General features: G+C 37.4%; 1 protein-coding gene across 1 annotated transcript; it reads right to left on the bottom strand.

The window, feature by feature from the left end:
* Positions 1-16: 16 nt before the first annotated feature.
* Positions 17-13,606, bottom strand: LOC141904965 (high affinity cAMP-specific and IBMX-insensitive 3',5'-cyclic phosphodiesterase 8B-like). The gene is made up of 21 exons (XM_074793616.1): positions 13,482-13,606; positions 12,304-12,670; positions 5,978-6,034; positions 5,669-5,859; positions 5,161-5,220; positions 5,016-5,073; positions 4,713-4,880; positions 4,270-4,410; positions 3,969-4,057; positions 3,799-3,890; positions 3,335-3,414; positions 2,833-3,000; positions 2,695-2,749; positions 2,480-2,615; positions 2,166-2,364; positions 1,949-2,079; positions 1,672-1,758; positions 1,449-1,590; positions 1,186-1,359; positions 964-1,093; positions 17-526 (listed from the first exon to the last, which is right to left on the bottom strand). Exons 2-21 carry the CDS (start codon positions 12,454-12,456, stop codon positions 360-362), a joined length of 2,478 nt encoding a protein of 825 aa, XP_074649717.1. The 5' UTR covers positions 12,457-12,670; positions 13,482-13,606; the 3' UTR covers positions 17-359.
* Positions 13,607-13,611: the final 5 nt, after the last annotated feature.

Genomic DNA, 13,611 nt, shown 5'->3' with positions numbered 1-13,611 from the left:
ATCTTATTATCCGTTCACCACGTTTGAGTGTGGTCATCGTTCTAATAGAGACTACGGTTTGCATGTTTACCAGAGATGATTAGGAGAATAACGTGTAAACATATAATTTACATAATATATACAATATTCATTTGTTAGTACTATCAATATTATTGATAATAATGTTCGCATTCGTCTTTTTTAAAATAAGCTTATTTACAAAATGGATTTCGACATTTGATTTACACAAACGATTCTAATTGTTAAAACTCGTTTAGATTTGTTTAAGCCTTTTTTTAACACAGTGTATTTATATGTATGTACGGTATATAGATATAATTACAAGACGGCTCATCAATCGGTTAACACTATTCTGCGGTTTATTCATTCGATTTTTCTTGTTCTTTTCCTTCTTCTTTCTCCTGATCTTCCTCTTCCTCTGTTTCAGTAATAGCCGCTGCTGCGACGTCTACTTTCAGTTGTTCTCGCTGCCAATAATCGTAGTTACTTTGTAACATTTGCATCAGTTCAGGCACGTCTGTGAACTCTGAAAGTGAAAAAACATTATTAGAGTAAGTCGCTTTTATTTGATCTGACTACGATTCCCCTGACATGTAAGTTGTTTTCCCTTACTTGCTAAGAATCCAATCCATAAACACATTCATCAAATACATAAAACAAAGACAGAAACGCATTGATTATGCACCAATGTCTCAACAAATGTCCTTGACCTTTGACCAATTTTTAGCAATTTTTTGAAACAAAATTCATGACTTTACCCTGATTTCCACGGCTGTAGCCATAATTTTCAGTAAACATCTGGTACCGCTCGAAAGGCTTTGTTTTATGAATTCCAATTGGTACAAGTGTTTCTCTAGCTATTTCAGTTTATTTTCAAAAGAACCACCAAATAATTTTCCCCGGGGGATGCCCTCGGAACAAGCCCATTTCAACGCATAAATTGTCGGGGCTTTTGATACTTACCATCCCATGCGGCGAACATGTCAGACAGGAAGAGATCAATGAAGCTCATTTGTGATTTCGGGATACTGCATGTTTTACGATCAAACATTGCCATCATAACGGGAAGACCTTTACTCTTTTCATCATCAGTCTAAAACAGCAGCAACGACTCAGCGATTATAAATAATCAATTCAAAATGAATCCGGCAGAAAGATTCACCAAATGAATAATTGAATGAATACCTGTTGGAAATATTCCTCTGAGATACGTTTAGCCCATTCTTTACACAAACCGAGAGGTCGAACAGGGTTTGAAATATCGGCACATTTTATCAACATTCGTTTTACTAATAATCGATTTTCGGGGGATGTAAGCAAAGAAATCTGCGATGTAGAAGTATCTGCACCACTGCCACCCTTCAATTAAAAATCAAAATAGTCATTCGTCAAATGGTTTTAGTGAATATCACAAGTTAATGCTATGATTCATATGACGCATTACACACCATCGACTCTGTATCTTCTTCCGTTTGGCAGAAAACTTTTACGATGTTATTACAATATTTGGACAGATGTTCGAAATGTTTCGTCATTTCTGTAGCGAGGACCATGTCTATAATAACCTGTCTTAAACTGCGGAAGTCATCTCTGTAAATAACAACAAATCAGCGCGATAGAAAAATCACTAACTTTCACCGACTGTAAACTGTATCGTAGCATTAGAATTACCTTTCAAGATTTTTGAATATGTTTACCCTGTCATCTTTGGCAGTAAGTTGAAATGCAAGTGAAACATGGTGACTTTCTAAAACAGCTCTGCAGAAATAAATGAAAACGAAGAATTACCAATCACTGGCCAGTCGGTCAAAAGTTGGTTTGTTTTTCCAATGGCTACTTTAAGTCAACTTTTGAGTGCCTGGGTTCAAATGCTTAACAGTTAACAATAGCGCAATGCAGCGAGCACTATTTCCATCGGCAGTACACAACAGGGTAAATAAATACTTACAAGTCATTATAAAGTACGGCGAATTCATTCCCGGAATTAACAAGGAATGCGTTAGTTCTACCAGGATGATCTACATCATGAACAACGGCGGCTATCAGCGATCCTACTTCATCGGTTTGATCAAACATATTCTATAACATTCAATAGAAAACTCTAGTGAATTTCATCCTAAGCGAACGGATATCTTTCATTCGGAAATTACTTGTTTTATTTTTACCTTTATTCGTTCTCTGTTGAGGAAGTAAGCCGACGCCTGTAGTACATCAGCCGCGTGGGTGGAGTTATGGTATGGATTGTTAGCGTGATAATTAGCTTCGATCAAACGTAACCAGTTCAACATCACCGATTCACTGATCTGCAGAAACTCACAGACACCAAAACGGCGAAAGATTTTCAGTCCCAGGTACATCAGTGGTCTGTCAAATTGCAGATATTCATATATTAGAAAACTCCAAGCTAGGTGAAGATAGGCTTCGGATCGCGCAGTAACTCAAAATTCAAAGTTTAAACGACTGATTGTTCATGACTAACCTGTAATTGGACAACCGTTCTAATTCTACAATATCAAAATCCCAGTTCGGTTCGTTGTCTAGTAATGCTTGTATTTCGTCAGGAACTGGAGACAGACAATTATCTGCGGTTGGACTAGATGGAATGTGATGATGTGCTGTAAAATTATCATGTTACATACAATTACTGGCGGTTACAGTACACTGGAAGTTTAACATATGTGTAATGTAACTTACAATGCCGATGTGGGCCGATCTCTGTCCCTGAAATCCTTCGTTTTATTTTTCCTTGCTGAAAAACCAAAGCCAATTCCAACAATATCAGATGTATTTCCTACATGATCACATATATTGGAATACAACAGGACATCTTACCGACATGAGTCCATCAACTAAATCACTAGCAATCTGATCATCCCCTTTCTGAGTATTAATCAGCGGTGTGTACAGTTCTGTTGACCTTAGTATTTCCAGTACCTTATCCAATGCCTCTGATACGGTAAATGGACTGTTTTCTTGAGCTGCATTTATTATATTTATTACCTGAAATAAAGAGTAATTCGTTTATTAAGTAAATATGATGTTTGCGTTGAAGGAAACTACAGACTTCGACGATTTCACAAATTCACGAAAAGTAATTACTGTGATGATAAATCACTGCAAACCACAAAACATTTCAACTGTGTATAACAAGCATTCAATTCCATGTTGTACACGTGTGATATGAAGATACGCTGCTAGTTTGTAAATATGGACCAATTTCAAACAAAATTCTAATCTTATCTTTTCTGGTTTAGGTTGAAATACGGTTGAAATTGGGATCGTTTTCTCTGTTTTCATTCTATGCGATGGAATTTCGAGTTGGACTCTGACTTACTTTAGTGATCGGTGCTTCTATAGTCATAGAGTGAATTCTTGCTATAGATTCTTTTCTACGTGAATGGTAAATGACGCCACCTAGAAGGAAATTCCGGAACTAACTACATGAAAAAACTGTAATTACAAGGTGAAAAGAATCCCCGTGAACTTCCCGGAGAGATTCTGTTATTTTGGCAATTGACGTTGTTTTTTTAGCTGGGCTGCAGGGCCCTCGGTAACGTCTTTCACATTTTAGTACATCAAACCAATCACATCTGTTTTTGTCGGGACAAAATAGTCACGCAATACTGAAAATCAGGGAAACTTGGCAGCTCCGTTAAAGATATAGCCATCAACCAGCGGCAATCAAACACAGGACAATAAATATTGAACAAAACAATAGAATATACGTAGAGTATAAAGTGACACATGCGGATAGTGAATCTCTCTTCTCACTAAGTGAATGAATACAGGGGTTCATACCGTTTGTAACCTGGTTGATATCACCATCTTTCAGACGTTCTAAAGACATATCCTGTCGTATATTTTTCACCGATACAAATCTATTGATATTTCTACAATAGAAAATATCAAACATCTGATTATTGATTCTGGAAATCTCCGCATAATCTCAACAGATTCGAGAAATTTACCCTTCAGGACCAGGTACTGGTATTATGTGGCAATTATGCTGTAAGTTTTCACTGTTCTTCCGTTTCGCGAAATAAGAACCGCGCCAAGGCTGTTAAAATATTAATCAATATAATGAATAAATGACTACCGGAAATCTTGACGAATATAGATCTAGACTCTGATAATATTTCTTTCATAAGTGCAAGTCGTTATTTGGACAAGTAATAAACATAATCACCCCCCCTCAGCTCTGACAACTAAACGAGCGAAATTGACCGTAATTCAATAAGAGTTTTCACGTATGTTTTCTGTAGTAATCACCTTTCCTTTCTTTATTTGTGACATTATTGTTTCTAGAAGATCGTCAGAATTACGATCACTGGTTGGTAGCTGCCTTACATCTTTACCTACGACTTCATCGGAAGTAAAACCGAGCATCTTTTCATGAGCCGGGTTGACAAACTTCAAAATATAAGTAAACAAATATACATATATATATATAACCAGTAAAAACCTGTATATATAGATATGACAGTTATTTCAGGATCATAATAATAGTGCTTTTCGGTTAACCCCCAGGTGTTAGAGGATCAACTACTAAAGCAATGAAAAGCTGACCTTATTATGAACTGAAGGTCAAACTATAATAGTGATATATACATTTCAATTCTAATATATCATAAATATCATATATAATATATCAATATCATTTTTAATTGTCATTTAAGAGAAATATTTCTTCAGATTAAACACTTTTTACGTACTTCAATTTCTAGATCTTGATTGGTTATTTCGATGGCATCTGAAACGTGTTCTAGTGCAGTGAACAGAGCTATTCCGGCCTGTAGTTTCCTCTGAGTTAAAACATCATTGTGTTCAAGAGTCAATAATTCATTTATACATGTGCCTATATTTGTGTTTTCTAAATATCGCTGTGGAGATGAAAATAAAAGAACAAAATTCATATATAGTCATTGCATTTCAGTTTCTTTCAGATGTTTGGAAACATCTGGATTGGCCATTTGATTTATTAACTATGCGGCATTTATGAATGAAACGATACTTACTTTATTAAACCCTGAATTGAGTAACGGTAAAATTGATTGTTCTTCTTTATCCACTGAACTGAAACATAAATCAAAAAACGCTTAGTCCTGTTCAAATTTTAAATAGTAGAATCATAATCGTATTTATATTTCAATGTTTACTTACTTTTTTTTCGTTATTGCTACAATTACTGTGTATTCACTGGATCTCGTCGCTCGTATAGACCTACGTAGTGTTAAATAGAAAAGCCTACAGCTGAACCGATGCTTGATTGAAGCAGCAGCAGCAGGTTTGAACCCTTACTGAGGCAGTGAAATGTTATGAAATATACGGATACTTTCATATACATTGCCTATGGTCTTCATCGTGTGGAATTTATGAATTTATCGCCCAAAATTGAAAACTTGTCATAGGCGTAGATGATCAAATTAACTACAAGTAATATGACTGTGGTTTCCTATATAAGAGAGCACTTTTCTTTATCTTAATTATCTTCGAAAAAATGAAGTGATGGTGATTTTGTACATTGAGTTAGTAATTTGCTGCGTTAAATTTGAGTTTCAAAAATGTTGTTGGTCTTTGAAAAATTGCCGAGGGTGGCTTAAAGCAACCCATCGCAATCTTGCTGTTGGTCTGATTTGCCCAATGAACTATGACTGATTTGACGACTAACCTGCAGAGAGCATCAGCATCGAAATGCTTCGTTTGCCGGTGATCAATTATCACCAATTCATGATGATTTTCGAGATATTTTTCCAGCGCTGCATCAGAGCTTTTCGCGTAATCAAACTTGTAATCGAGTTTCGTAGCTGCTAATTTGAAACATTCGCTCTGCGCGTCATCTTTCCCGAAAACCAGCAGAACCTAAAACAATTCATCACTAACATTAAAAACTTAGTCTAGATATTAAAGTTAACTAAACCTTAATTTAGTCAAATTTTTTTGGAAAAGATACAAATGAAAGTTATCAAAAACTACTTACTGACATAAGCTTGGATTTCAGTTTCATAGGACCATAAATTGTACAACCTTCTGGATCCTAAAAAATGTCAGATTTATTTTCAAGTTAAATGCGTCTCGTAAAAAGAGGCCAATCTACCTACATCTCAGATTCTAGGTCAATTTGGCGTATGTCAGTCAATGTTTTTTTGTGTTGAAAAAAATGTCTATTGAAAATACATTTCAACGATAATTCATTTAGAATTACAGCTTTCACATATTTCATGAAATATTGCCAGAGCAATTAGCGGTAATATTTGAACAGATTTTCATCGCCCGCTGAGTCGAGGTATTCACAGTAAACTAGTTAACCTTTCAAAGTCAAAACGCATAACATTTAAACAAGGAATGCGTGAGCTAAACACTTCCCAACACCAACTGCTTATAATGTAAATCATATCAACATCTAGCAAACTGAGAATCTATTGGATCCCGATAATTCCCTCCAAACACGCAACCAGTTCGATAGACAGGTTGTTAATTTGTGTGGAAATCAACAGGTTTTTTCAACTGTAGATATACTACTATTGGATTGCACTAGGACATATGTCGTGAAAAGGAACAGCATTACTTCAGTAAACATTCTAACATTAGACAATAAAATAACGAAGTGATATCTATATTCTTCTATTCATCGAACCATTAAAAAACAGACAGAAATTCTACCTGCCTTCAACGACATGGTTTAATACCGTACAGTTCTTTCAGGAGAGAAATTAACCTAGTTTAATAATGCTTCTATAATAATGTGTACCGTTTAATTGAGAAAACTAAATAAAATCAAGGTGGGAGCACTTAAAATTCACAATGTTGACCCCATAATAGACTCAGAGCCGATTTTATAACAGGCCTGATATAGAGAAGAGAGTCTCTACACCTAAACACATAACAAATCAGTTCATAATAAGTCTGACACAGAATGTGCCCTGACCAGCCCACAGCCACCACCATCCTGTAGCCCACAGCCACGACCATCCTGCAGCCCACAACCACCACCATCATCCTGCAGCCCACAACCACCACCACCATCCTGCAGCCCACAACCACCACCACCATCCTGCAAACCACAACGACCACCACCATCCTGCAGCCCACAACCACCACCACCATCCTGCAGCCCACAACCACCACCATCCTGCAGCCCACAACCACCACCACCATCCTGCAGCCCACAACCACCACCATCCTGCAGCCCACAACCACCACCACCATCCTGCAGCCCACAACCACCACCATCCTACGTAGACCATACCACACATCTGTCATAGAAGCTCGATGCCTCGGGGAATATACTACATGCCAATTATGAAAATAGATTGGTCAATCTGTACTGACAATCAGTACTAACCGGCAGCTAGTTATATCAACTGATCATAGACAAACAGTAATAACTATCAACACACTGAGTGAGACTGGATGAATGAATGCTCCAGGCTTTAAAAACCTGACAAACAACCTCTATACAATAATAATAATACCGTATCCCAGTAGCGACTAAACTTCACAGAAAGAGCTTTTAATCGAATTGTAACTAGATTTCTATTTTTCAATTTTTCTAAACTTTCACCACGAAATACTCGCGTAGTTCACACGCATCAAGGCTTCCGTTCTCGTCCATAAATTACTTCAAATGTGACAATCGGAAAATGTTATCAGTTTTTTCATGTTGATAAACGATGATGCAGTATTTCGAATGTGATTATTGATTATAGCGATATGATATGATAAGTGACTATCGACTAATACTGAACAAATAATAACTCCTGACGCCTCGTACCCACTACTACACAACTGTTATTTTACCTGCATTATTTTTCCCTCTGTTCATTTAAAAATTCTATTCCACTTCTCTCGCTCAATGTATATGTGTTATCTATGGTTTTTTTGGTAAATGTTTGAATAACTAGGTGTTAATAATACTGTGCGTGTGCATAGCATCGTGACGTAGTAGGCCTTATTGTGTGACGAATTATATATTATACTAATAAAAGGTGTAAAGTTCAGACATATGATTATGTATTGAACAACTGAAGCCTGACAGGTTAATACAGACACTCGATTCTATTAACTGATAATCATCGCTAAATATTAGTTACAGAGATTTATTTCATTGTGCATTTAATGCGAACAGATTATATTTAAATCGGTCAACGACAGATTTGAAATAGTCGAAAATCATTGACGCATTTTGAGCGACAGCGTTCTCGCTCGACGAGGGGTTAAAGAGACAGCCACGGCACACCTGTCATTTTCACATCCCCCGTGAAATTCAGCTACCCCTACTGAAATAACTTGCCACCGCTACATATTAAGTTGATATGCTTAACGACTATGAATTACTACGTATAGTTTTGAACTAGGGTTAAAAACAGCGGATTGCACAAAAATCAAGCTTAATTTTCAAAATTTTGGGAAAACCGAAAGCTTTACTTCAACAGCCGCGGATTGTCTATACATTTTAACGATGAACGCAGCCCCTCTAGAATTCGGGCATATCGATGACCTTGACGAAGGTTCCGGCTAGCCCTGGGGGTTGGTAAGAATTCAAAACTGCGAACGACGCGGGTTTCATCTGACCATCGACTTTTTCACGAGGACCGCGATTCATAATTCATCACGATCAACGGGGATTATAGAGGAGACTTATAGCGGAGATACGTGGTCGACCAGTAATCTGTGAGACATTGACGACAGACAGACACACGCAGAATCACACTTATCACTTCATACAGCAGCAGTAACTAACATCATATATCAGTGAAATTATCCATCTATTCATCATACAACAACCGCAACTACAACCACTATATACACCTCACTCACTCATATACTCACTCCATACCTCACTCACTCATATACTCACTCCATACCTCACTCACTCATATACTCACTCCATACCTCACTCACTCATATACTCATTCCATACCTCACTCACTCATATACTCACTCCATACCTCACTCACTCATATACTCACTCCATACCTCACTCACTCATATACTCACTCCATACCTCACTCACTCATATACTCACTCCATACCTCACTCACTCATATACTCACTCCATACCTCACTCACTCATATACTCACTCCATACCTCACTCACTCATATACTCACTCCATACCTCACTCACTCATATACTCATTCCATACCTCACTCACTCATATACTCACTCCATACCTCACTCACTCATACACTCACTCCATACCTCACTCACTCATATACTCACTCCATACCTCACTCACTCATATACTCATTCCATACCTCACTCACTCATATACTCACTCCATACCTCACTCACTCATACACTCACTCCATACCTCACTCACTCATATACTCACTCCATACCTCACTCACTCATATACTCACTCCATACCTCACTCACTCATATACTCACTCCATACCTCACTCACTCATATACTCACTCCATACCTCACTCACTCATATACTCACTCCATACCTCACTCACTCATACACTCACTCCATACCTCACTCACTCATATACTCACTCCATACCTCACTCACTCATATACTCACTCCATACCTCACTCACTCATATACTCACTCCATACCTCACTCACTCATATACTCACTCCATACCTCACTCACTCATATACTCACTCCATACCTCACTCACTCATATTATCACTCCATACCTCACTCACTCATATACTCACTCCATACCTCACTCACTCATATACTCACTCCATACCTCACTCACTCATATACTCACTCCATACCTCACTCACTCATATACTCACTCCATACCTCACTCACTCATATACTCACTCCATACCAAACAACTATTCTTCGTAAACACGTTTCTACTAGTTTAAATATTAATTCAAATATTAAATCATTAGCTGTTTAAACCACGAAATTAAATACAGAGCCTACATAAATAATCTTTACCGATTCAAGTATTTAGAAAGTTATCCACGCTGTAGAGTGTATTAAGGACAGTTATGTGTTAGGTTTTTGTTAGATCGCAGATTACGGAGAGTCAAAAGAAAGAATAGATTTAGACAGCACCCCGTTGAGTGAGTATATTTGGAAAAAAATTAATCCAATATAAAAACCGCCCCAGATAAAACCCTGGATCCGGTTCTAATGTGATATGGGGTTTAATTCGCTAGCTTTCTGGCAATTATTCAACAAAATAATTAGCCTGAGTAATTAAGGAATCAGTGGTCTGATCCATATCAAATAGGCTCGAATGAAACTTTAAAAGACGATGATTTCGATAGTATATTCACTGATTTTCGATAGAAATCGCATATTCTTCAATGTTTCACCAGAAAGCCAGCGAACTGTGAGTTAGGTTGAAATTAGTTCATTATCGATGTTTTAATTCGAGCGAAATCTTGAACTCAGAACTCAACAGGCATCTCCTTAACGACATGCCTGCTGAGTTGCTATTATAGATATTATTAATATGATTGTTCTTTTTTTTGCTTACCACCGACGAGGAATTAAGTCTACTGTCATCAGAGTAATAACCAGCTCGATTACGTCGGAACATCTTTAAATATTCCGGCGTTTTTTATTGATAGTTTCCTCCGACAACCTTTGAACACAAAATCTAATGCTTTGTACGAGAATAAATTAATTCATCTTCTCTATATCCGAACTCGATATTCACCAATTGATTATTAACAATATTCTACTTTTAGGTAGAAAAAAATGTTTGCAAAAATACAGAAAAAAGGATATTGCGAATAATTGCCTCGGTATTTGATTAGTTTGTATTTTACTGCTCGATTCAGAGGTCAGTCAGGTAAAATCAATCAATCAGATGAGATAGTTCAGTTATCCATATAAATCCCAAGTTTTACGAACTGACTTCTTAAGTAAATATTTCGCCATGATTTGTAAATTTACCTGGAACAGGCAAACACCTGAGGGTTGCTTAGTGTATATGTTTTAATATAATACAACCTGATCTTATATATTTTATACCCCTTTTTTAAAAGCGCCGCCGGCAATGAATGAAACGCTAACAAAAACCTTTCACCGAGTCATTGTTCCCCGCATTCTCGATTGCAGTCGTTTCAAACCTGAAAAACCGACAGGTTCCCGAGAAAAAAGAAAATACCGCACAGGAAAAGCAGTACATTGAAAACGCTCGGCTCGATTGCCTATAGTTCATAAAAACTCATTTCGGTAACTAGACCACTTTTAACGACGAAATAATGAGAATAAAAAACCAAAATATCTCGAATTCTGCTTAAGAATCTCGTGGACTGTTTATATAGGCCTAAATAACATCACGTCTAAATAAAAGTTCTTATAATTGGCATAGTCAACAAAAAGTGGGTATAGTATATATATGTGCACGCAGTATTATTCCATGAATTCAGCGGCTATTATTAAATATTCGATTGTACTTCAAGCATTTCTCATAAACTACCACAGACGTTTTAAATGTCACCAGCACTGGCAGACAAACTGCAATCATTTCATTAACATTCGTCCAGATAAAATTTCAACAGAAACCAGTCTTCGAATCTCGCAATAAGATAATCGCAGTTAATTATAGCTATTCGTAGACTTAAAACGAAACCAGTTTTTTTTTTGCTATTGCGTAGATAACAGTCAGTCTGATTCTCATCACTGACGAGGCTGCATTTTAAACCGATATATTCAGTTTCCAGATGTATTCATTATTCACCTTCTCCCCTTCTAAGAGAACTACACGAATATTACGGTAAGACGACTCTTATCTGATGTGAAACTGAGCGACTCCCGCGACGGACAGAACGAAATTAAATTCACCGAAAGAACGAGACGATAAAGCAATGAACAATCACATTTGTAAGACGGGGCATAGTAAGTTTAATGTAATTTATCAACCACTCGCAGCGTCGAGTTAGGAATATGTTTGATCTGTGGTGGTGTTACGACACATATCTCCGGACATCAATCAGAGAGAGAGAGACGTGGCAGTAACATTCACTCGAAAATAAGCTATTAGTTTAAGGCACTTTTCAAAGTCAAAAGTAACCACTATTCCCTGAATCCAGAGAACAGTTCCCAGGGGCGGATCCGCGAGGTACCCATCAACTAAATTTCCATATCCCAGTTTAACTAAAGGGTCCATTACCAATAATTTTTCTTAAATTTGACATCTTCAGACACAATTTCTAAGCCTTTTAGGCATTACAAAATTAAGTGAAGATATTCAGTTCAAAACTTAAGCACTTTCAGGTTATTACCTGCAAAGTGGCCGCGATTAAAGGGCCTCTTTTGACATAGATTCTTCCCAAAATTAAAGTCTCTCCGAACTGCTGGATATATGAGCAGATGCTTACCTTATTGCCATCATGAACTTCATCATCGGATACTTTTGATTTCCTCATGGCCGCTAGCAGTCCGCGTTTTTTGCTCGCTTGTTGAGTGGAACCGTCAGCGGTGGAATCATCGCTATTTACTCGAGACACATGAAGACTAGGCGTACATCCCATTATTCCAGTTACGAGAAGCTAACAACAACACGTTGACAGTGACGCGAAACTAACGACAACATTTGTCTTAATCCTGTCTCTCTGTATGAGTTTTGCCACGTACCGTGTTGTGCGTGTTATGTTTTATTTTATGATCCCGTGACGACCCGAGTGAACTTTAAGTATCCAACTGTTAATTCTTCCTCTAACTACTATTTATCAGCGTTTCATCATCCTGAAAACAAATTAACGCAGAATTAAATAAACTGGGAATGAATTCACATCAGCCTCGGATAGATTTTACCTTAGATAGAAGGCCTATTAAATCATTTTAATTCAGATATAAAAATTCAATTAGGGGCCTATTTCAATTTCTCTTCTAGGTTATCATATTGTGACTGTTCCATGGCTCAGTGGCGTGTTTGACTGGCAATCGAGACGTGGTAAGTTCAATCCCCAGTGAACCAGCCTATTGCACTCGCAAGTCAAGTTGGCCATCCAGCGTTTAGAAATCGGACAGGGGGTTAATCAATAACTATTTTGAAAAGACGACATAAATCAAATTTTCAAAATTATTGTAAATTTAATCGCGCAAGTTGTGGGGGCAGTTACAAATAGCCTTCTAAAAACACTGCCCCACGAAAAGCTTTCAAAATGTGTGAAAACATGAATGCGTCTTCAATTTTGAAAATTGGCATTCACAGTCCCTGACCGCCGGTACTGCAGCAGGCTTTCACATACCCCTGATGCCTCTATCTGATTGATTAGGCCTACCTGAAATCAACAAGATAATATGAATTCCATCAATCCATCCATCACGTTAGACTGTGATAGAAACGAATGAGTCACATCTACTAATATTCAGGTCAGCCCAGCAGTGTATGCGAAGAGTTGACGTTTGTTTTGACAGTAGGCCTAGGCCTGCTAGTGCTAGGCCGAATAATGAGTTAAATTTAGTTTTTAAGTAGACGATGATGACAAGATATGCTCCTCAGTTCGAACCGTTCAGACCTCACAGTAAACCAGTATCAGTAGCTTACACTTACACATATCACCATTAACCAATCTATAAATTTCAATCGACGAACACTAGCACCATAAGCGCAGAAACAGAGATAATATCGACCAGAAATATGAAAAAAAATGTTCTTCCTGGTCGTGTTAATGCTTCCGAAG

This window comes from Tubulanus polymorphus, chromosome 5, assembly GCF_964204645.1.
Source record: "Tubulanus polymorphus chromosome 5, tnTubPoly1.2, whole genome shotgun sequence".
Lineage (NCBI taxonomy): Eukaryota > Metazoa > Nemertea > Palaeonemertea > Tubulaniformes > Tubulanidae > Tubulanus > Tubulanus polymorphus.
Note: the sequence above shows the minus strand (reverse complement) of the source record. Positions and strands in the feature narration are given on the sequence as shown.